A 23,331-nucleotide genomic window follows, 5' to 3' on the forward strand; every position below is an offset into this window, starting at 1 on the left:
GGACTCCTGAGGGTTACCCACTACGTGAGCAAAGGAGGCTTTGTCCCGCTCAACCAAACAAGGAGGCGCCATCAGAGCAAGGAGAGCTATGAGAGTTAAGCTACAGCAAAGTTGCTGCGGCAGGAACAGTGAGAAGCTTCACGAGCAGAACGCAAACGCGAAGCAAATTTGAGACTCGTTGAGCAGACGAACCCCGAGCGAGCGACGCAGAGCAGACTCATCGAGCAGAGAGAAGAAGATCGCCGAGCAAACTCACGCCGAGTAGACTCGTCGAGCAGAGAGACCAAACTCGTCGAGCAGACGCAGATGAACGTCGAGTAGCAGAACGCCGACGAGGCGGGCGCAAGCTGACGAAGCAGAAATGTCGAGTGACATAATCAATGACGATCGCCATTCGAAACCCTAGCAGAACAGTCTTCCGCCATTATATATATATATATATATATATATAGACACGCACACACATACATATATATGTATATGTATATGTAGATATAAACATGTGCGCTTTTGAGTGGCAAGTTGGTAGGCTGCCACGTTAGTTGTAAGACCCTTTTGGCCCTGGTTCGATCCTTACATGGACGGATAATGTCTACTCACATATATAAACACATAACTATTACATCACATATATAATTATACTTAGTTATATAAGCTACCATATATATATATATAGTCTTGCCCGATGACGATTTCCTTCGTCTTCTTCGTTGATTCATATACCTCAGTCAGTTTCATCGTTGACTTTGTCTGCTTAGGCCGACCTCTTCGGCTGCCTTATGCGGATTCGTCATCTTCGTCACCTCAATTCGTTCGTGGATTTCGCGTGATTTTCTCATCGCTACCACAGAGCCTCATTTGCACAAGGGCTTGGCTTCAACTCCCTCTCCTTCTGCTCGATTGCTCAGGATTGAGCGTTTACACCCGCGTCCTCCTCCTTTGCTCCGGTTTGCACGCATGAGAGCTCCTATCATAGTCACGACTCAAACCCAGTAGCAATCCGCTATTCAACTCCTAGTTTTATGGCTTTTGTCCCTCCTCAACCTCTTACTGCTTCAGTTTTAAACCTTGGGAAGACTTCTTATGTTGATATGGTTGGCTCTGTGGGATCAGATCATGTTTTCTCTCAGGTTTATCATGAATCATTTGAAGGCCAGGGGGACTGCAACATCATCAAGAAGGCGAGTAGGAATAGTGACTGACTAGCTCTAATTTTCATTGATGTTGAATTTTCCAACCTGGTTGATAAGTGTAAATTTACTCTCATTGGGAAGTTCTAATTGGGACATTCTAAAATGGAAATCATTATAAAGGCTTTTGAAGATCTCAAATTTTTGGGATATTGGAAGGTTGGTCTCTTTGATGGGAGACATATGATGATACAATTTTCTAAAATAGAGGACAATGCCAAAATATTTTTCAAGAAGTTTATAACAATTGACGAGAAATATATGAAATTGCTCAAGTGGTCTCCTGAATTTGATCCTAGCCAAGAACCTCTTATAGTTCCAATATGGTTTAACACTACTTTAATCACCGAGTACTCTATTCTATTGGAGTTGCACTAGGGAGACCCATGAAATTGGACATACCCACCTTTAACCTATGCAAAGACTCTTGTTGAAAGGAATATCACCTCCCATGATGTGGAAGAAATATGACTTGGTATTGCTGACAATTGGTATTGGCAGCCAATTGTGATAGAACAAAGACCCTACTACTGCAATCATTGTATACTGTTTGGGAACACACCTGCCAAATATTTCAGGCTTCATCCACATTTAAGATCCAACCTTCTTGTGCATTTGTGGATTCTGCAGTTCCTAACAACATCATCCAAATGGAGGAAAATATAGCAAAAACTGAAGATCTTCCAGAAATGTTGAGTGAAAATTTGACTCATCAGACTATTCCTCTCCAACCAGTTCAACAGCTATTTCCCATTGTTATTGAGACAGTTTCTATTCAAATCATAAATACTAAGTGTTTTGAAACCATCTATTACGAGAGACGAGGGTACTTAAGCCCTGGAGGAGCGTCATGATTAATGTTTGCTGCAGGCTTAAACTGCTCAACAATTTACGGATCAACATACCCCCCAGGGTGAGCTCTCTAGCGAAGATCCACCAATTGATCAGATGCGACAAACACTGACATATGAATGATAAGTTTACAAATATAGGAAGAAGATATATATATATATATATATATAAATCAAATAAAATATGTAAAAAAAAACTCAATATTTAAATCTCATGCCTATACGATAAAATATAAAATCTTTTTAAAAAACCTATTTAAATCTCACGCCTCCCCTCCCTGCTCCCTCCCCCTTTCTCTCTCTCTCTCCCTCCCTCCCTCCTATATGCATGCTGCAACCAAAAATTTAAAAAAAATAATATAACTATTCGAGGATCGGCCTCACTACTAACAAACTGGATAAAAGGGGGTTCGAACCCGTGACTTGAGGGGACTTACGACTTTTAAAGATATTGTTCTACCGGCAGGCCATGGCTAGCGCCACAAGCTATTATATATATATATATATATATATACTATCATCAAAATCTTTCCAACGCCATAGATAATTGCTTAAGGAGTCTCTATGCATCCATGAAAAACCAAATTAAGAAGCAATCATATCTCAAACTTTTAAGGAAAAGGCACATTCGAAAAAAATGTGTCTCGTGTCTTCCTCCTTCATTTGGCACATACTACATATGGAGGCCAATTTTAAACCTTTAAGCTTGAGAATATGATCAATAGGAATTAAAAATGTAAGATACCACCAAAGAAAAAAGGAGATAGAGGGAGTTAACAATTTATGCCCAAGGGCTAATATAATGGGTTGATTGTATATATATATATATTAAAAAAGCCCAAGGGCTAATATATTAAAATAGAAAATATACTGATAGATTGTATGAGTGGGCCCAAAAAGTCAGCCTGCCCACACGGTACAACAAAAAAAGTAAAGATACATGTAAGTCCATAAAGCAAAACCACGAAAACATGCAAAAAGGTTAGGGACAACCCAATTTAGTTCGGCCTCTGCCTCTAGTTCTAGGAAGGGAGTCAACTAACAAATTAGTGCGTTGCGTGTCATTACCCGAAGTAACCAATGTATCATCCATTAGATTTTTAAGCTTAAGTAGGTCTCCGTTTTTCTTCTTCTTGGATGTCTAAACCTGTCATTCCTCGTCCGAAGACTGACTCATCTGATCAGTGTGTTGGTCAACAGATTGTCGAACATTTATAAGTTGATGAATCCCTTGCACTTGACTAACAGTAACAACTTGCTCGTTTGGATGAGGTGGTAGAACCGCAGTAGAAAGATTATCAACCGTTGTTACCACAATAGGTTCTAGTGTATGTAAAACATGAATTATTGCCTCTGCCCTGGATAATACATGAAGATGAGAAGCTGCAAGGTTCTCTTGATTATCGGTCCGAACATTATCTTTTGTAGGTAAGGATCCTTCAATATTGTTTTCAATAAGTTTTTAAGGTGTAAATTGCCCAGCGGAGCTATCTGACAGCACATCAATCGCAGAAACAGAAACAATATTGTCAAGGGGTGCCCTTAGGGGCAATTTAATCAGACATCAATTTTTGTCTTGTGGTAATTTTCTCCACAAGTGGGGCAGATGTGTTTAAAGCAGTAAGGTTAGATCCATCCTTATGCACTTAGGCTGTAGATTTCAAGTTAGGATGGAGACTGATATTTCTCAAGGGTATGCCCAAACATCATATAGTAGGTATAATAAAAAGGTCTATGTTTTACGATAATTTGTTGCCAATACCCATTATGTGTTGTGCCCAGCCAGATTTCTGTAATATCAGGTAAAATAATATCTCTTTCCACAAGTATTATGGAAACAAAAGGCCCGGTGAGATTGAAGGTGGGTAGATCTAGCTTCATAAGATCCCCAAGTATGACCCTAATAGAGTAGAGAACCCAATGATTAAAAAAATGCAGCTTAAGACCAGATAAACTAACCCATATTGGTACAGTGGGAGGTTCATGATTTGGGTCAAAATCAGGAGACCACTTGAGTAACTTTATTGCTTTTTCTGCATTGTTAAGATATTTTTTAAAGAAAATCCGAACATAATCTTCAACCATGATTAACTGAATCAACACGTCTCCCATCAAACTTTCCACTTGCCTACTAGTTTGAGATCATAAAAACTTTTTCTGATAACTTCTATAGGTGGGTGACCCCACTGAAAATTTTCAATAAGAGCGAACTTGCTTTTCTCAGTCAAGGTTGAAATTTCTAAATCAAAGAAAAAGAATGTTGTTTTCCCACATTTCCTACTTGTCTTCTTCACAAAAAGGCAGTCATCTATACCATCACGACATTTCTTATAGCTTGAGGGGAAGACAACAACCGACTCCACCAGATGATTACCCACCGCGTGGGCGAAGGAGGCTTTGTCGGGTTCAACTGAAGGAGGGAGCGCACCCATCAAAGCATGAAGAGAGTCCACCTACTATGACGCTCCGCAAGCGCAATAGGCGATCGTATCAGAAGACACGAGCCAAAACAGATGAAGACGTGAAACAGATGAGGAGGTCGACAAAAGCTCGGCGTCGAAATAGGAAGACGCAAGCCGACAAAAAACGCGAAGACGTGAGTCGACAGAAGCTCGACGTCGAAACAGAGGCGATGAGGTGTGAGTCCTTTCCTTCGAGCTCGACCAAATCATGCGCGACCGAATCATTGAGGACGGAAATCACCATGCAAAGCCCTAATAGAGACAAAGGAAATAGTCATCGATGATAATACCTATTATATATATATACCTAATATATATATATATATATATATATATATATACTCAAAGGATTGATATATTAAAGAGAAAGGTACAGATTGGTTTGTATGGGTGACCCTGAACACTCAACCCATACGGTACAACATACAAAAAATGTAAAAGATGGGTACATATAGCAATAAAAAATCCCAAAATGAGTCATCCCAATGTAGTGTTGCCTCTGGCTCTAGTTTTCGATAGGGATTCAGCTAGCAGATTATTAAAATGCTGACCATTACCCGTAGTAACCAAAGTATCATCCATAAGACTTCTAAGCTCCAGTAAATCTCCATTCTTCTTCTTCCTTCTGGAAGTGTAAACCTGCCATTCCTTTTTCGAGGAATCAGCCTGATGGGGTAGAGCTGAAATAGAAGGAATACCAACAGTGTACCCACAATAAGTTCTAGAATATGTGAAGTATGAGTTGCCGCTACACCGGATACTTCTTGAAGAAGTGGAGCTGCGATGCTCTCCTGATTACTAGTCTGAACACTATTATTTATAGGTAATAGTCCATCGGTATTGTTTTCTATGGAGTTTGTTGGTGTCAGCACCGCATCACTCGCAGTAACAGTAACAACAGTGTCATGGGGGTGGTCCTCAGGGGCAACAAACACCTCCTGTCTGGTAGTATCCTCCTCAGGTGGAAATAAAATGTCCACAGTTGTGGGGATAGACTCATCCTTATTCACTTGAACCTTAGATTTCAAATTAGGATTAAACTTATGGCATTTAGCAAGGATTTTACCAAACATCTTACAGTGGGTACAATATGGGGGTTTGTGTTCCATGACGATTTGCTGCCAATAACCATTAGGGGTTGTGCCCAACCAGACTTCAGTAATATCAGGTAAAGTAATATCTCTTTTTACAAGAATTCTGGCCACAGAGGGTCCTGTTAGGTTGAAAGTAGGCAAATCTAATTTAAAAGGATCCCCAAGGATGACCCCAATAGAGTAAGGAACATGATGGTTAAAAAAATGTAGCTTGAGACCAGGTAAACTAAACCATGCCGGTACTGTGAGAGTTTCATGATTTGGGTCGAAATTAAGAGACCACTTGAGAAACTTCATTGATTTGCCTTTAGTGTTAAGATATTTCTTGGAGAAAATTTTGGTGTAGCCTTCAGCCACTGTTAGTTGGATCAACACATGTGGATCAACACATGTCTCATATCCACGAGTCTCACTTTCCACTTACCTACTAGCTTAAAATCATCACCACTCTTTCTGATAACATCCAAAGAAGGGTGTCCCCACTGAAATTTTTCAATAAGAGCAAACTTGAATTTTTCCACAAGAATAGAAATTTCTGTTTCAGAGAAAAAGATTGCTTCTTTTCCACTTTTCTTACTTCTCTTCTTAATAAAATGACAATAATCTGTACCCTCACAAGATTTCTTATAACTTTAGGGGAATACCACCGCAGACTCCACTTGAGGGTTATCCACCATATGGGCAAAAAAGACTTTGTCCGACTCAGCCAGAGAAGAAGGAAACGTCATCAGAGGCTGTCGACGTTAAAACTGCTGCGATTGCTGAATAGCAGAGGAGCTGTCGGGCGCAGAAGCAGTAGCGCTGAAATAGAAGAAAACCAAACAGTCGGGCGTAGACGATGAAGCTGCGAGCGACAAAGGCGTGGAGCAATATCAAGCAGGAGCAGTGTAGCGATATCGAGGAAGACGACGACGTGAGCAGTGGAGCGATATCGCGACGCGAGCCATGACAGGGAGCTGCAAACGTCGACGCCGACGTAGACGCAGACGCCAGACGACGAAGCGAGAGTCGACGATGCGAGGTCCTTTCCTTCCAGCGGTAGAATCAATTGCGACAGAAATCGCCATTGGAAGCCCTAGTGGAGCTCTTGACCATAGTCGACATCGTGAAGTGTATATATATATATATAAATATCGATTTTCCTACGCCTTTTGGCTCTATGATGAAATACCGCGCCATGTGCCTAAAATTGCAGAGCTCCTGTGCTATGGTGGGATCGAACCCTTGATCTGAGGGGGCTTACAATGACCCTGCCACCAACAGGCCAAAGTTTGCGACACACACACACACACATATATATAAATGAAATACATGCATTATTTATACTTACATGTATAAACTTATGTAAACACACATCTAAGTTTCATAATAATACACAGAAGTATATATAGTTGAATACATATATGTATAAGATTAAATATATAAAAATAAACAATTTCTACATGCATGCATGCTTAATACTTGATTAATACATTCCTTCTCATTTTAAAATTTTAATTAAATTTATGTGATTAGAGTTCATCTAAATGATTAAATTGTTTACGTTATTTAAATTTTTAAATTATTAAATTATTATTTAATTATTTAATTTATTTGTTAAATTTGAATGAATTGTTGATGAATATTCTTATTGTTATTATTATTAAAAAACGTTTAATTAAAATAACAATTAATAAATTAAGTTATTACTTAGTTAATTTGTTGATTAGAGTATTAATTAGATGATTAACATGTCATTTCATTAATTTAAACTTATTAATTGGTTAATTAATATATCAATCAATTAAATAGAATATTAGTGTGTACTTAATAGGTTAATTGAATTATTAGTTTTTTTAAGTAATTTACTTAGTAAATTGAATGGTTTGGTCAAAGTAATTTTAAGCAATTAACTAGTTCATTAATTATTAAATTTGTAACTTAGTATATTTAAAGGTTAATTAAGTGATGGTTAAGATAATTTAAGGTAATTAGAATAATAATTAATTTGTTTATTAAGCTTAAAGGTTCGGCCAAGTTTGTGTAAAAGATAGTTAACTAATTAATTAGGTTAATTAAGGTTGTTCAAAGCATGTTTAACCTATGTAAGTTTTGGTTAAAGAAAAAATAAGAGTATAAGATTTTGATTTTGTGGTTTTCATAAAGTTAATTTATCCATTTGATAAATTTTGGAGAATGAAGATTAATTATTTAATATAAATATTAAATTATAAAAACCCTAATACACACACTTTTATCTCACGGTTGGAGCATGAAAAATCTTTAGCACAAATAATTTAACAAAATTATCATCATATACAAGGATTACAAAATGATTCAAACAAAATTTTTTTGAGAAAACTCAATAAGAATACATGTATATTTTGGTTTTTGATAATTAAGCAAGTGGACATGTTAATTGAGTGATGTAATATTCAATTAACACAAGTAAGCACAATTAAAATTGAAACCTTAAGGCTACATGCAATAGATGTCTCGGGTAGGGTCAAATTCACATGGTAACAAGACAATTTTGCACTGTAATATTACATAAATACAATTTAAATATAATACAAGAAGAAATTTATGTTTATGCATACAGATTTCATGGTTTAGGATTAATTTACATAGAATTATGATGATTTTAATGAATAAAGTCATATTAACATGGAACAATTCAATTAAAATAAAACATTAAATACACATATTTTCAATTTTGGCATGAATGGTGTCAAAAAATATACGTAGGGTTTCGGTCTATACTAAATATTCATGTAACATGTCAATTCAATTAAATAAAGAGCATACAAGCCTAAAATAACATGATTTAATACCAAGCTCTATGGAAAATTCAAAAGTTTAATGAGAACATGGACATGGATTTTCGGTTTTAAGAAAATAGATTATATAATAAGAGTGATTTTGCAAACTAAGATTGAATATATATGCATTAAAAGACCCTTGAATGAAAAGCCCTACGATTCAATGAAGATATAATTAATGAATTTGAAAAATTTTTGAAAGAGAGTGATGAACTTTTGAAATACAGATGTAATTAACTTCTGAATTTGCATGAATAAATTACATTATACCTTGGTTTTGGATCGTTAACTTTTCTTGCTTGCCCTTTTGGTCCTAGAATTTTTCTCCTTTTCTTTATGAATCACAATGAGAACTTACACAAAGGAGTTATTGTTTCTTTTGTTTTTTTTTGGTCTAGGAGAGGAATATTTTTGAAGAAAATATATGGGAGATCAAGGCAGAGGCTTGGAATTGAGAGAAGAAGGGGATGGGGGACATTTTAGCGTGATTTTTGTCCTTGAGAGGGGTTACGGCTGGGATTAAGGGGAGTGGGCGGTTTAGAGTTAGTGGAGGGAAATGGGTGGTTAATATGAAAATGAGAGTTGAATTTTTAAAATCAATGGTGGAGATTTGAAGTACATGGAGGGGTTTCCGTTTATGACATTGGACCAGTAAGATAGGATTACTAGGATTGCTGAGGTGTCATTTAGGAATAACATAAATAATTAATTATTTAAGTCACTGGCATTTTTGTAAATAAGTCCAAAAATAGGAATTTTTCTGTAAAATTGCCAAGACTATTAGAAAAATTTGAATATATATACCATTTTGAAGAGAAAACATTGAATCCAACTTTCAAAACAATTTTAAATATGGAGTTCCATAGCAAAAGTTAGTCATTTGAGGCTAGTTAACCAGGTGGTTGGGGAGTTGACTTTGACCAGAAATTTGATTTTAGTCGAGATGCTAGAAAAAAATGCAATGAGTTTCATGGTCCAATTGGTTTTGACTAATTCAAGCTCTTTAAAAAGATATGACCTGTCAAAGTGGACCCCATCCTAGGAGAGTAAATGATTAATTTTGACCAAAAAAATTTATTAGACTTAATTGGTTCAAAAGGTATATTCTAAAGTTTAAAATAATTTTTGTTGAAGATTGGAGTTAATTTGAAGTCTTTTTGAAAGAGTTTTAGTCAAATATCGTTTTATCTCTCCTAGTTTTTGTTTTCTCTTCTGATTATCATTTGCTCAAAAGGTGTCCAAATGGGGTCAAAACTGAGCACCAAAAGATTCATATGAAAAATTTTGATGAGGTGGGCACAATAGTGAAGTTCATCTTCAAAGATAATGACTCATTGAAAATTTTTTCATAAGATCATTTTCATGCATAGGGAGCCTAAGTAGACAACTTTAATGTAAAAAATTGTTCAACTGGTCATCAGTTTAGTTTGCGTGATTTTTATTATTATTAATAAACACCATACAACTCTTTAAATGAGGTTTTGAGTCTTACAATAATCTTTATAGTGAAATCACTAATTCTAAGGTCTACTTAAGATAGTAGCTCAAGTGAAATCTAACTAAGTTTCAATCAAGAAAATAGGCTTGACCAAAAAAGAGTCAACAAAATCTTTTTCAAAAATTATTTTTGGTGTAAAAAAATATTTTTATGATTGAAAGAATTGGACAATAGTTTTCTTATAGCTATCATAAACTAGTAAACTTTATTCTTAGAAGTCTTTTCTTAACTCTAAGATTTCTAAAACACAACAAGAAAGCTGTAGCCAAATAGATATGTGACAATGTTCTGAAAAATAAAAAAAATACCAAAATAGTCCTTGATGCAGGACATAAAAGGACACGAGCTTCTCTCGCTTCTGAACCGGATGCGGCTTTGTTCTAGCGGCATGGACTGGTTCATAACAGAACTCTAAGGGCCGATAGACCCTCCTTGCATGGGATTACCCCTCCTTGTGAAAAGGGGCCCACTCTTGATTACCTCGTATTATTTATTTGTTTTTGCACATTTATCATACAAAAACCACACTAAGCTGAGAAATAGCTTATATCCTTCAAAGAGAACTCTTCACATACAAGACATCGTGATTCATTGTGTCATCAATAACGATATCGTCAATAGGATAACCTTTAGGCTTGTCATCCAGAAACTTGGTCAGAAATACCGTAATGAAATGAGCATAGGAGTTTGTTGCTAGATATTTGACCAAACATGATCGTCCAGTTCCTATAGAACCGATCATTAAAATGCCTCTAGAAGGGGATAGGGCTAAGCGGAGTGAAAAGGGTTTTCCATGAGGAGATGAAGAATGAGTAATATTAGCCCCACATAAGGTTTATGAATAAGTGATTGTATGATAATGAACAAAGAATATCTCTCTTTCTGCTAAACATGATCTATTGAATATTTAATGAATGTCAATTAAGTAGCGTAAGGAAATTGATCCGGTTGTTTAATCATTTGATAACCCGAGTCATTCATTGATCCATGACCACTATGAGTTAGATTCAATAAAATTTGATCAATCATTTTTTCTGTCGTTAAGGTGGAGAATTGAACCAAAAATTATCTTTTTTCATCATCAATCAAATCACTGTTCACGACCCATAATTATATTTTGTCATCATTCCAATCACCATTCATTTTTTTTTCTTTTTCTTATCAATGAATAGAAGTCTTGTATGACATAGATTTCTTGTGTTTTTAGAAAAAATGATTCGATTGATAGGATTTGTTATGATACTTACAAGATCTATGAGATTGATTATCCAATATTTCTTCTTATAATATTGATTTGACCCCACAAGCGGGACCACCACTCAATAGCATGTTGCCACCAGAAGTGAAACCCTGTATTTCTTCTAGAGAATCTCTTAATTGTTCTAGAACAACTAGGAAGAGATTATTTAACCAAAAAGGATTCAGTTCAGATATAAGATACTTATCCAAAAGTTTTCAAAATTCCATCATTTATGATGGAATCATCAAAGATTTGATCTTTTCTAACTATGGTTGTAACTCTCTAGAGGCTTGGGAAACAAAGAGAAGATGTATATGAACGAGATATCCAACAACAAGAACGAAAAAGATGGAATAGAAGAAATCCCGGACATTTGTTGATCTCAGATGTGCCCATATCAGTGAAACAAGTGACTCATTATTTCGATGAATAATTTCTTTGGACAAAAGAAGATTCTGTAAACATTGACTCAAAATCTCACTTATCAGAGTCCATTGTGGAAGAATCTTCTGAGGAATTGGCCATGATATATCTGATCCATGCATCATATCATGAAAAGTGGATACAAATTTTTGACTACTGCTCAGTATTGACAATGGGTCCGAAAAAGTATCTAAAGGGTGAAATTGAGATATTTGCACCTTGTCGAAATAAGGAACCAAGACATTTATGTTTGGAACATATTTCATTTTGAGAGATTTGAAAAAATACTATCTCGTTGAAAGGTTCTATATATCCGCCCTTTCTCAACGCATTTCTTTAGATAAAGACTTTGTTTTTTCCTTTTTCGGGTGGTAAATACTTCTCAAAACATGGAGTGTGAATCAAATCTATGTTTGAATCGAAATTGAGATACAGATGCAAGTTATTCTCTTCTGAATCAGATAGATTATATCTAAAAGAGGCTGGCAATAAGTTTTTTCTAAATTGACTTTTTGTTTCTCTGTTAGAGGTGTTACAGAAATGTCTGTGATCGAGTAAATAGCACCACGAATGAATGGATCTGATCAACTTGGAAAATGGAAAGATTTGTACAATTTTGTACAAGTTATACGTTTCATTATCACTTTGTGAGAAATCGTTAGGTATGAAGATGTTAGATACCTTTGACTCGATTGGTGAAATAGTTTCTCTCCAAAAAAAGAAAGCATTTTTTACCAATGCACAAAGAAAGATTTTGTTGTGAATAGACAAGATATTGAGAAATTTTCCCATATGTAAGATCATAATTATTGATACGGGTTTTTTCAACATCAAATGGAAATCTCTTGTTATAATAGAACTAGAAGTGATGCAGATCATTCAAAAATCAAAGTTGATTTGCTTTTAAAAAGAAGATATCAGTGAACTTCTATGAAATGGTTTCACGAGATTCAACCAATTGTCTCGATATTGGGATATCATTGAGAAATAGACATCCGTGTTATCAAAGAATTTCCTGCGATTCTTTCTAGTATAGAATGAGTCAATCACCTACTTTGGTATCTTTTTGAACAAAAATTGTAATATTGCTCCTCCATTGATCACGAATTTTAGTCTTTGGGAAGTATCATAATCATCCAATAAGAAGGGTTTCAATTTCTTCAAATGAACGGTTTGAACATTAACAATTAATTGCAGAGTTATTCATTCAGACCTTTTAATTCATAGATGTAGATCTCGAACGTATGAATGGGGATATTCCTGATACTCATAAAGAAAAAGGGAAGTGATTTGGACAAAAAGAAACGAAGTGACTTGGACGAAAAGAGAAGTGACTTGGACAAAAAGAAACAAAGTGACTTATAAAATGTTTTTTTGTCGATAGCCCTGAACCATTTAATCGAATATTGATGAATACAAAATTGATCGAACACTGCTTGCACTACTTGAAAAGGATTCTTATGTTCAGAAATGAAATGTTCCAAATGTTTCTGGAAATTGTTGATCCCATCGGACCATTTGTATCTATATGCATCAAGATTCTGATTCATGGATCTCTCAGTTTGAGAAATAGCATGATCAAACCATTTCTTCCGATTCTTTTTCAAATTTGATAAATGTTGGTTGATCGTATATTTCATTATAATTATATGATTCAGAGTATATGATTCAGAGTATCATCAGAGTATCATATTCTATTTGATCCCTTTGAATTTAATATTCAAAGTTACGATCAGATCTATTCATTAAAAAAAATTAATTCAATACATTTCTTATGTACCCATAATATTGGTGATTTCGGATTAATCTATCTTGATTGACTGCCTCTATTATGTTTTTGCTAGCAAATGTCGCTGTTTTTATTTTGGGGTCTTCCAACTCATTCCCGCAGTAGATCCAGACCGATATGTTTTCGATCATTCGAGAAAAATATTCATTCTCATAAAAAAGAGGAGGTAGAACCAATTTCTTTTTCGATTCATCTCTATAGTTGAATACCTCATTCAAGGTCCTTTTTGATCCAACCCGTAGGAATCAATAGAAAAGGCAAATCCTTTATGAAACACCAGATCCGGCTCAGCTATTGATACAGTGAATATTCCGCCATTTCTAAAAATCTCTCTTCTGATTCAAAAAAATCGTGGCATAGCACATATCCCCCTTTGTTCTAGTCATGGAATAGATGAAAGAAATTGAAAAATGAATTTTTTTTCAAGAATGAAATCTTATTGAAACTGTTCATTTCCGGTTCTTTTTTCGGAACCAAATCCGAGATGTGATATGGTTCTGAAGGATGAATTGAGACAGTATCTTGTAAATACATAATTATCGTGAATATATCAACAATTTCTTTCTTTTCTGCTTAAGAAACATCTTGTTTTTTCTTCAACATTTTATGATCTCTAGTGGACATAGCAGTAGGATTCGAACCCAGATGAAGTTCTGACTATCTGTCAAAGAAAAAGAACAAATTAATCTTGTAGGATTCCCAAGAAGTTTATTGATTTCTTCCGGAAGCAGGTGATTATTCATTCGCTTCTCAGGTTCTGTGAATAGCCAGGACGGGAGGAAGATCCAAAAAACTATTTCGGGAATCAATCTGATTCTATCTTTGTTCGTTCCGTTTGAAGAAAGAAAGGATCCCAAAGAATCGATCACTCTTTTAGTTGTTGAATCTCTGTTTTATCGATCAATTTGTGATATTCTGAATTCTCATTTCTAATAGAATCGAAATGATCTGGATTGATTAGAAGATTCTTTCCATTGGCTAGAATTTGTTACTTGAACGAAAATAGATCTTGTGGAATCATATTGAATAATTGAAAATGCATTCCGTACATTGCTAAAAAACTGATGATTGTTTACCAACCACACATTGTTTAACCAAATCCAGTTCTCTCTCGAGATGTTCTTAAAAAAGGCCGATTCGTGTTGATTCTTCCCCCAACTAACGAAGAGATCTTGGTGGAATTGCCACATATAAAATTGAGCACATTTTTGCAAAGAAAATCCCCACTTATTTCTTGGGAAGAGATGAGAAACATGCTCAATATCATTGGATTGTATCGTTTCCATAGCTCCTCGTTGTTTGAAATAACTCTCCCCTTGAATTGATCGTTTTTCAGGAAATAACAAACATGAGGTAACAAATCAAGTCGTTCCCTAAGATTTTGAATAGTTGTCCCGAGTTCAAGTTGATATGCTTCATTTCTTTTGTGGAGAAAGACGATCAAACAATTCCCAATCATGACCTGACCCTTGCAGATCGAATCATCTGTATAGGATAAAAAAAGAAATTTCAGATATTTGCTATCTTTCTCTTTGAATGAGATTTTGATTCCAGCTACGGGTTCATTAGATATCCTAGAACTAGAATCTTTTTTTTTTCGATCCGGTTCCTCCACCACCGCAAACTCTGGTTAGATCCAGGCATGATACACTTTTTCTTTATTGAGATAATTTTAGTACTCTCTTGTGAATCCATGAAACAACTCTCAGAAATCGTTTTCCCTTTTGGAAGATACAGAAGAGCGAAATAATCAACCTATTTCTATTGGAAGGCCAAAAAGATTCTTCCAATGTCTCCTTTCTGGGTCCAATGAAATTCATAGGTTTAGGAAGATGTCCCATAGCTATGAATTGCCTTTTAGTCTTGTTTAGGTGTGAGTTTTTTCATGTGTTTGTTTTGGACAGCCACCTGTGTAACTTCCCTTCTAGGGCTGCATCCAAGTGTCCAAGTGGTGCTCGACTGTATCACTCTCCTAAGGTGGTGATAATCTCCCATCAAACCTTCCGCGTCCTTCTCACATTGCTCTCATTAGCTTTTCCTGCTACAACTACTTGGGACATCTGTCTTTGTTGTTTCTTGCTGCACTTTTTGCCATCCAACTACTGCCATCCGCTTCTTTGCTTGCCGCCGCCATCGAAGACAACAAGGATTTCCCGCTTTTTCCAGCCTTCCTAGCCACCGCTCCGCCCTTCCACCTTGTTGCTATCTCCAGAACCTGCACCCATACCTTTTCACACTTGCTGCCATCTTCCAGAACCTTCACTGTCCTGCTCCCACTTGCTGCCATCACTCCAACTTGGACGCCCCTTGTTGCTGCTACCCCTGGCCGGGCATCTTTGCTACCGCCATTTTGGACAGCCCTTCCGCATTGACTTCCGTTGCTTGCTTGCAGCCCAGGCAATTGGAAATAACTACATTGCTGTTTTCTAATTGCCAACTACCTCGTTCACTACCGCCACTTTCTAAGCCCTCGCCGACCACCACCACCCCCTCCAGATCCAACTCCAATTGAGTTTGTGTTATCTTTTGTTGCATTTTCAGATTTCCTATTATGCTTGGTTGCATTCCTATTTGATTTCAGTAATAATATTTGTTTTTCCTTAGTGTTGGTTAACTCTGACTTCATTTGATATCAAAACTAATCTACCCCTAATCCTAACCTAGGTTTACCAAAACCCACCCATACCTAACTCAAACTCCACCCAAAACCCCACATCCTTGCTGATTTTCAAATCTTCTCCCAAAAATTTTTTCCCCACTTTAAACCAACCCAATACACCCCCTTCACCGCTCAAACCTAAGCCTTAATCATGCCACCAAGAAGACAACTGTCGGAAATCTGATCGGGAGGAAATGTCATAATGTTGATTATGAGAAATCCGTGAAGAAATATCCATGAATTTTCTATTGAAAATATGCAGCTGATTTTTCAACTGCAACAAAGGCTTGCCATCTTCGAAAGGAGACAATCTTAAAGCATCACTCATACCCACAATAGCGACTCGTAGGATCGTTGGAATGAATTGAATTCCTTTCACCAATCAAATTCCAAGGATAAAGGACCATTGCCCCAAAGACTTGGCAGGGAATATTAGAGGAGCGAGGATCTTCAAGTAAAGGTAGATTTATCGGATTTTGATGGTCGTGAGGATTCAATTGAATTCATCAAGTGGCTCCAGGAAGTGCGATGTCTGTTTTAATCCAATGATATTCTACCAAACATTGGTAAAGCCAATCACTATCATGTTAAATAAGAGCGCGTTGCTGTGGTGGGAAAATTTGAAGTACACACGTCGGAGGTAAATAAAAATAAAATCACTAAACGGTCTTAGATGAAATGAGATGCAATACAAGTACATACCAGTTCATTACAGAGAAGACATGTTCTCAAATCAACATCACTGTGTGACTGTCATATCTTATAGGCAGAGTTCAATGCCAGGATCAAACAACACAGTACACCCAGTTGAGCATAAAAGCTAGCCCCGTTTGAGGAGAAACTAATTTAAGAGTAGAGAATAAGTGAAGCCAACCAACACTCCCAAATTCGTCTTAGCCAGGAAGTATGTCAAGTGACACAGTTTTGAGCATAATGCATCAAGTTGCCCAAACAAGAGCATGATCTATTTCACTAAGCATGGAGCAGTTAAAGAAATGGATGAGGACTTAATAAACACTGAAGAAGGTGAGGACCCAAATGAGTAGCTTCCAATTAATGCGGGAGAGATGCACATCATTGAAGCCGAGCCTATGAGAGAGGCTCGAACAGGAGTAAGATTGTTTGTCAAGAGTGTTATGAGTTCGAGAAACCAACACTAGACACATGATAATCCCATATAAGAGAATTTTTTAATTTTAAAAGATATAACCCACCTTCTGAGTTGCCTTATTGAGGAGGTCCAACATGTTAGAGATGATAAGCTTTTGAGCTACATCCAGAAGGCTATATAAAGTCATTTGGGTATTAAATTCAATTAAAAAAAGTACCATCGATAGATGGTCAAACAGAGAGATGAATCATAGTGTTGGAAATCGCCTTAAGAGCTTTGTGGGGAAGAGCATCCTATAATGTGATCCAAGTCCTTTCAGAGAAGAAGGGTCCCTCCTTAGTGGTTGCTATTGAGAGAATTTTGGAATTTTTAAAGATATAACCCACCTTTTAAGTTGCCTTACTGAGGGAGGTCCAACCTATTAGAGATAAGAAACTTTTAAGCTACTTGCTAATGACTAAATGAAGTGATTTGGGCATTCAATTCAGTGAAAAATATACCCACCGACAGATGATCGAACATGGGAGAAGAACCGTAGTGTTGGAAATCGCCTTTGGAGCTTTGTGGGAAAGAACATCCTTCAACAGGATCCAAGTCCTTCCGGAGAAGAAGGGGCCCCTCCAGAGTGGTTGCTATTGAGAGTTGTATGGCATGCGATAGATTTTATTCGAGAGTTAATTCCTTCAAACAAATTTTTATCGGATGCGATCAGTTGAATAGGAGTGGAAGAGACGATTTACAAACTTAGTGACTCGAGAGTAATTTTTGTAAAAATCTACGTCTTAATGCAGTTTCAGTTCAAGTTGTGTCAAAAGAGGATGCATACTTATTTTATCAGGATGTACTTTGAAATAACAACATCTATAGGATTGACTTGCTTGAATGTTATAGTAGTTCCAACACCTTCAACATGGCCGATCTGAAGCTATACGATGAGGAGATAGAAACTCCAACAGATTAGGATGAAACTCCCATAACTTTGGGAGACTGACATGGGGCGTAAAAGGATGTGGGCGTCTCCGACTCTAGACCGGACACGATCTTGCTCTGGCAGCATGGACCGGTTCAGAACAAAACTCTGAGGGCCACCCGACCCTCTTTGCATGAGATTACACCTCCTTGTAAGAGGGGGCCCACTTGTAATTGCCTTAGTGCTATTTATTTTCATTTGTAGTGTTCAGGTGGGTGTTATTTCATGTGTTTGTTAGGGATAGCTGTCGGAGTCTCTTCCCTTAAATGGTTGCATCCAAGGATCCAAGTGGTGCTCCGGCTGTATCTCTTGCTTCCGAGGTGGTGATTATCTTCCATCAACTTTTCCACATCCTTCCCACATTGCTTCCCGTTGCCCTTTCTTGCTGCAATCACCCAAAACATCTGTCTTTGCTTTATTTTTTTTTCCTGAAGTTTTCTGTATTCCAACTATCGTCATCCGCTTCTCTGCTTGTTGCCACCATCAAGAACAATGAATTGTTGTTCCCGCCTTTTCTAGCCTTCCCAGCCACCGCTCCTCCCCTTTCACCTTGCTGCCTCCTCCATGCCCCTTCCCACTTGCTGCCATCTTCCAGAACCATTACTGCCTCACTCCCCTTGCTGCCAGCACCCCAACCTGGACACCCCTTGTTCCTGCTGGTCCGGACCGACCGCATCCTCTGGACAGCCTTTCTGCTTTGAATCTCGCTTCTTTCTTGCAGCCCAAAAACTAATGCCTTGCTATTTCTGATTGCCAACCGTCTCGTCCACCGCCAACCACCTTCCAAGCCCTCTCCGACCACCACCACCACCACCCCCTAGTTCCAAGCCTGGTTAAGTTTGTGTTATAGTTTGTTGCAATATCAGATTTCTTGTTGTGTTTGGTTGTAAGTTCCTATTTGATTCCAATAGTAATATATGTTTTTCCCTTTGTATTTGTTAACTCCGGTATCAGTCCCTTGACAATTTAGTTAGGGTCATTTTAATCCTAGAGTTTATAAAAGTGCTAGATTAGTGCCCAAAATGTGTTAAATAAAATAGCATCATTAGAAGCTATTTCACTCGTATTAATGACACTTTTATAAATTTTGTGATTAAAATGATCTCTTGCAGAGAGTAAGAGACAATTTTGACACTTCTCTTTAAAAATTAAACAATGAGAAAGTTTTGTTGCACTTTGCAGGAACGACGCGTCACCTATTGTCAACAATTGTAGCTGCTACACGTGTCAGAATCATACTCGAGCTTACATCAATCACTTGCTTAATGTGCATGAAATGCTAGCTCAAATCCTACTAGAAATGTAAGTCTCTCTTTCCTTCTTTCATGACTCTGCCATGAAAACAAGCTTTAAAATTATCTTAACTCTGTGTTAACACTTTGTTTCAGTCACAACACTCATCATTATTTAGGGTTCTTCCGCTCAATTAGAGAAGCAATCAAGATTGGGAAGTTTGATTTATTCTGTATGAGATTTTTCGAGGGAAGGCGTGCGCATCTTGCTTCATTTCATCCATGCTGCGATGCGCATGAATCGCCATTTTTATCAGCTCAAACAAGCTGAGATTTTTTTTTTATTATTGGAAGATCTACATAAATAGCACTTAATTCCCATGTATTTACATATCTAACACCTAACCTTCAATTTTTACATATATAGGACACCTTATCTATGAATGAGAAAGGTATATCATGTATTGTTTTAAAGTTAAAAGTCGTATTTTTGATGTGATGTGAAAGATTTTGGCGTTACATATGTAAAAAGTAAAGTTTAGGTGTTAGATATGTAAATGTAGAAGAACTTGGTGGTATGCATATGTAAATGCTCCTATTCTATATTAAGCCGTATCAACAAAACATTAATGTTTTCTTGTAGTAGTGGAGCTCAGCATCAACAAATATACATTTTTTTTCTTTTTATGGCATGTTTTGGGAATGATTTATTATTTCATTTTATTTGCATGTCTAACACCTAAACTTTCATATTTGCAAGTATAACATTTTGATGTCATAAACCATGCATGAAACTTGATGTGATATTGAAGATTTGCGTGCATTGAATGTAAATATGAAAGCTTGTCTGCTAGATATGTAAATACGTATAAATTGTGGTATGTTATGTTAATGCCCCAAAAAATATTAGCAAACAATTACTCAGAAGAGACGAGAAAGTCCTGTTAGTTTTAACAATTGCAAAGAAACATGCAAGTGGCTACACGCGAGCTACATGGTCAACTACAAAATATCATTCGAAATTTTTAAAGCGAGACCGGTTTATGCGTAGCTCTTTCTGTAGCATTAATCTGGACGCAAGTGTAAGCGAATTCATTTCCTCTTCGGCTTAGTTTGATTTAACCTCGACTGGATTCTTTGTAGCGAGTCCTTTGAGGAATCCAATTGACTTAATTTAAACATGTATTTTATCATTGCATTTTTTTGAATTGTGTTGGTAGTTGAAGTGTTCGTTCAGATTCCATAGAATGATACTGGATACAAACAATTGTATTGCTCTTTAAGTGCTTCAAGAATCTCCTTTTACATGAAAAAAACATTCACTTTGAATATCACTCTCTTCTTTCCCTTTCAAACAATTATTGGGAATAATGCATGCATCAAGAACATTAGCATGTGAATTTATCATGAGTCACCCGCTCTTAAATATTGCTCAAATATGATACAAGTCGATCAATACCCACGGGAGCTACAAACCTCTTGAACCATTGAATCTCATGACCTAGGAGCTTACTCAAAGTTTTAACTGAGGTGATTAACAACCAAAATGATAAGACCGCCATTTATATGATCTATCTGTTCGGCTCAACAGATTTGCTCCCTAATTCCACAAGTCTTAACAAGACAAATTTATAGGAAAAAAACCAACTCATATGTGGAATTAACCTAATAGCAGATTTTCTTAGCAATTTGCGGACTAATGAGCAATTTAAAGTCTTAATTAAACGAAAGATCTTTACAGAACAAAATCAGAAAATAAGAGATATAGAAGGAGGTTGAATCCAGTAATAAGAATATAATTCAAGTAGAAGAACAATGTTAACCACTGATAATAAAAGTAAATCAGCTGAGAAACTACTTGATTGACATTAATTGAAGAATAGGAACAATAAATTATTTACTAAGAGTATATCATAGACTTATCACATTATATGTGGATTTAGCAACATAAATTTGCGTTTACAGACAGGTCAGCTCTAGCTAGACACTCAAAACTCACCATACGTTATTCTTTGGAATCTTCAAATTTTTGCAGAGAAGGATAAAATTACAAAGATAAATCATGTTGTGAAACATCTTTATTACTGATGAATTCACGCTTAAAGTAACATTTACATTGGCTCAAACAATCTTCTCGAGCACCAAAACCTGGCTTAGGCTAAAAGAAGCAAGACATAAAACTCAGGCTCTAGTTATAATTTTTCTTGATTTTTACCTTGTTTAAATAAGCCTTGCTTACAGCAAGCTGGATTTGCCTCTCATGCTCTTTAAGCTGTTCTTCTATGTTACCACCATGTGGCATCAGTAGTCTTGAGTAGTGAATTCTTTTGTTTTTTGCCACAATAACAATGTAAATAAGAAAAACATTTATGAGCACATAGATAATTTTTTTTATATGATTTTCAAATTCTTCAACTCGAATTTTAAATCAAATTCCAATTGGTGTCATTCTATAGATTTAGAAGGAGTAAAGTGTCAAAATAGTCCTTCAACTGTCAACATCCCATGACCTATAAAAATGCCAAATTAGCCCACAAACTCTTCTTTAAGAACTAAGATATTCATATGTGAGAACTATTTCATCCCTTTTCAAAATAGAATTAGGACTAAATTGACACCTCTATAGTCTTTGGGATTAAAATGGCTCATTTCAAAGAGCCGAAGTACCATTTTGGCTCTTTTCTTGATTTATAAGCTTTAGATTTTGCATCCAACTATTTTCAGTGATAAATTACTCTAAATCAAGTAAAGAATTTCATGAAATTAGTGCTTACAAAACAACTTCCTTAACTTCGACCATTTTATCTCTCTTATAGGTAGAAGGTCTATCTAGCACATATTGCTACTTGGATGACTCAACAACATCAAACCTATTATATATGGAGCTCAGAGTCATATTTAAATTGACAAAGTACACGTTGCCGCCACTTTAAGGCATATATGATCCCTGAAAGCGTAATTGTGGACGTCGGACGCCCTCATAATAATGGATGCTGACACATGTTAATTTTACATGATTTTATTGGTATTATTCGTTATAATATACCTGCTATTTTTACTGATTTATACAGATATACACTTGAGAAAGGTTTTTGTTGATGTTGTGTAGGTTAAATGTGTCAAACACAAAACAGAGTAAAAAAATGCAATACAGTGTTGTCAGGCAGTCACGCCAGAATTGGGTGTGACCACGCCAGTTTCAGACATGACCACGCCGATCTGCACATAAAAACTTGTTTATGTAATGAGAGAAATTCATTTAGGCTTCTTGGCCTCTTCTTGGCTTGGAGGAGTTCTGCATCAGGGAGTCATGGGAGGCAAGATTTGGAGAGAATTTGAAGCTTTTCACATCTTCCTCCTTTGTGAAAACCTTGGAGGGTGTGTTTCATATGTTTTGTGAGTTGTGAGAGACTTGTATGAGATGAGGAGCTGCTACAAGTGTGGAGAAGAAAAGTTATTGTAAGTTTTACATGTTCATCTTTCTCGCAATGAAATGATGCAGTTTTTTTTTTATATGGTTTTCTCCACGATGCATGGCTAAATTGATTCTTTGTGTCTTTGTGATATAGTGGTAGTGGATTTAATCATAGTTTTTCCATAATGTTTTTCTATTAGCATTTTTTGTGTTTTCATAGCCAATATTGTTATTAACCTATGAACTTAATTTACTTATAGTTTGAACAATTATGATATTAAAATTTTTCTTTTAAGCTACAATCTCTAACCATTGTGCTGTAGAAACAAAAGGTTAACCACTGAATTTCGATAGGATAGACACATTCCAATGGAATTATGCAATCATTCTAAGGGATCAAAATAGAAAAACTTTAGTTGAATAACTTAGGATCTAAGTTTGACACTTTAATTTTCTTATTTTTAATTTGTGTTTTCTAAATTTATTTTTTGTGCACTGCACTTCTGCTGTGTTTCTTTACAAGTGCTGAAAATTTTTAAAAACTAAAAATATTATATATATATTAAAAAAGGAATGGCCGGCAAATATCATATGAG

General features: G+C 36.1%; 1 protein-coding gene across 2 annotated transcripts in view; it reads left to right on the forward strand.

The window, feature by feature from the left end:
• The window catches only part of LOC110038458 (queuine tRNA-ribosyltransferase accessory subunit 2-like), a 53,712-nt gene extending 30,907 nt beyond the window's left edge, over positions 1-22,805 (forward strand). Inside the window, exons 9-10 of one of the 2 annotated variants that reach the window (XM_020743309.1) lie at positions 19,271-19,390; positions 22,137-22,805. In XM_020743309.1, the coding sequence (XP_020598968.1) occupies positions 19,271-19,390; positions 22,137-22,140 (124 nt within the window). In that variant the 3' untranslated portion in view covers positions 22,141-22,805. Of the gene's footprint in view, positions 1-19,270; positions 19,391-19,476; positions 20,011-22,136 lie in introns of those variants that run through there. The other variant, XM_020743308.1, reaches the window with a different exon arrangement.
• The last annotated feature ends 526 nt before the right edge of the window (positions 22,806-23,331 follow it).

This window comes from Phalaenopsis equestris, unplaced genomic scaffold (genome assembly GCF_001263595.1).
Source record: "Phalaenopsis equestris unplaced genomic scaffold, ASM126359v1 Scaffold232908, whole genome shotgun sequence".
Lineage (NCBI taxonomy): Eukaryota > Viridiplantae > Streptophyta > Magnoliopsida > Asparagales > Orchidaceae > Phalaenopsis > Phalaenopsis equestris.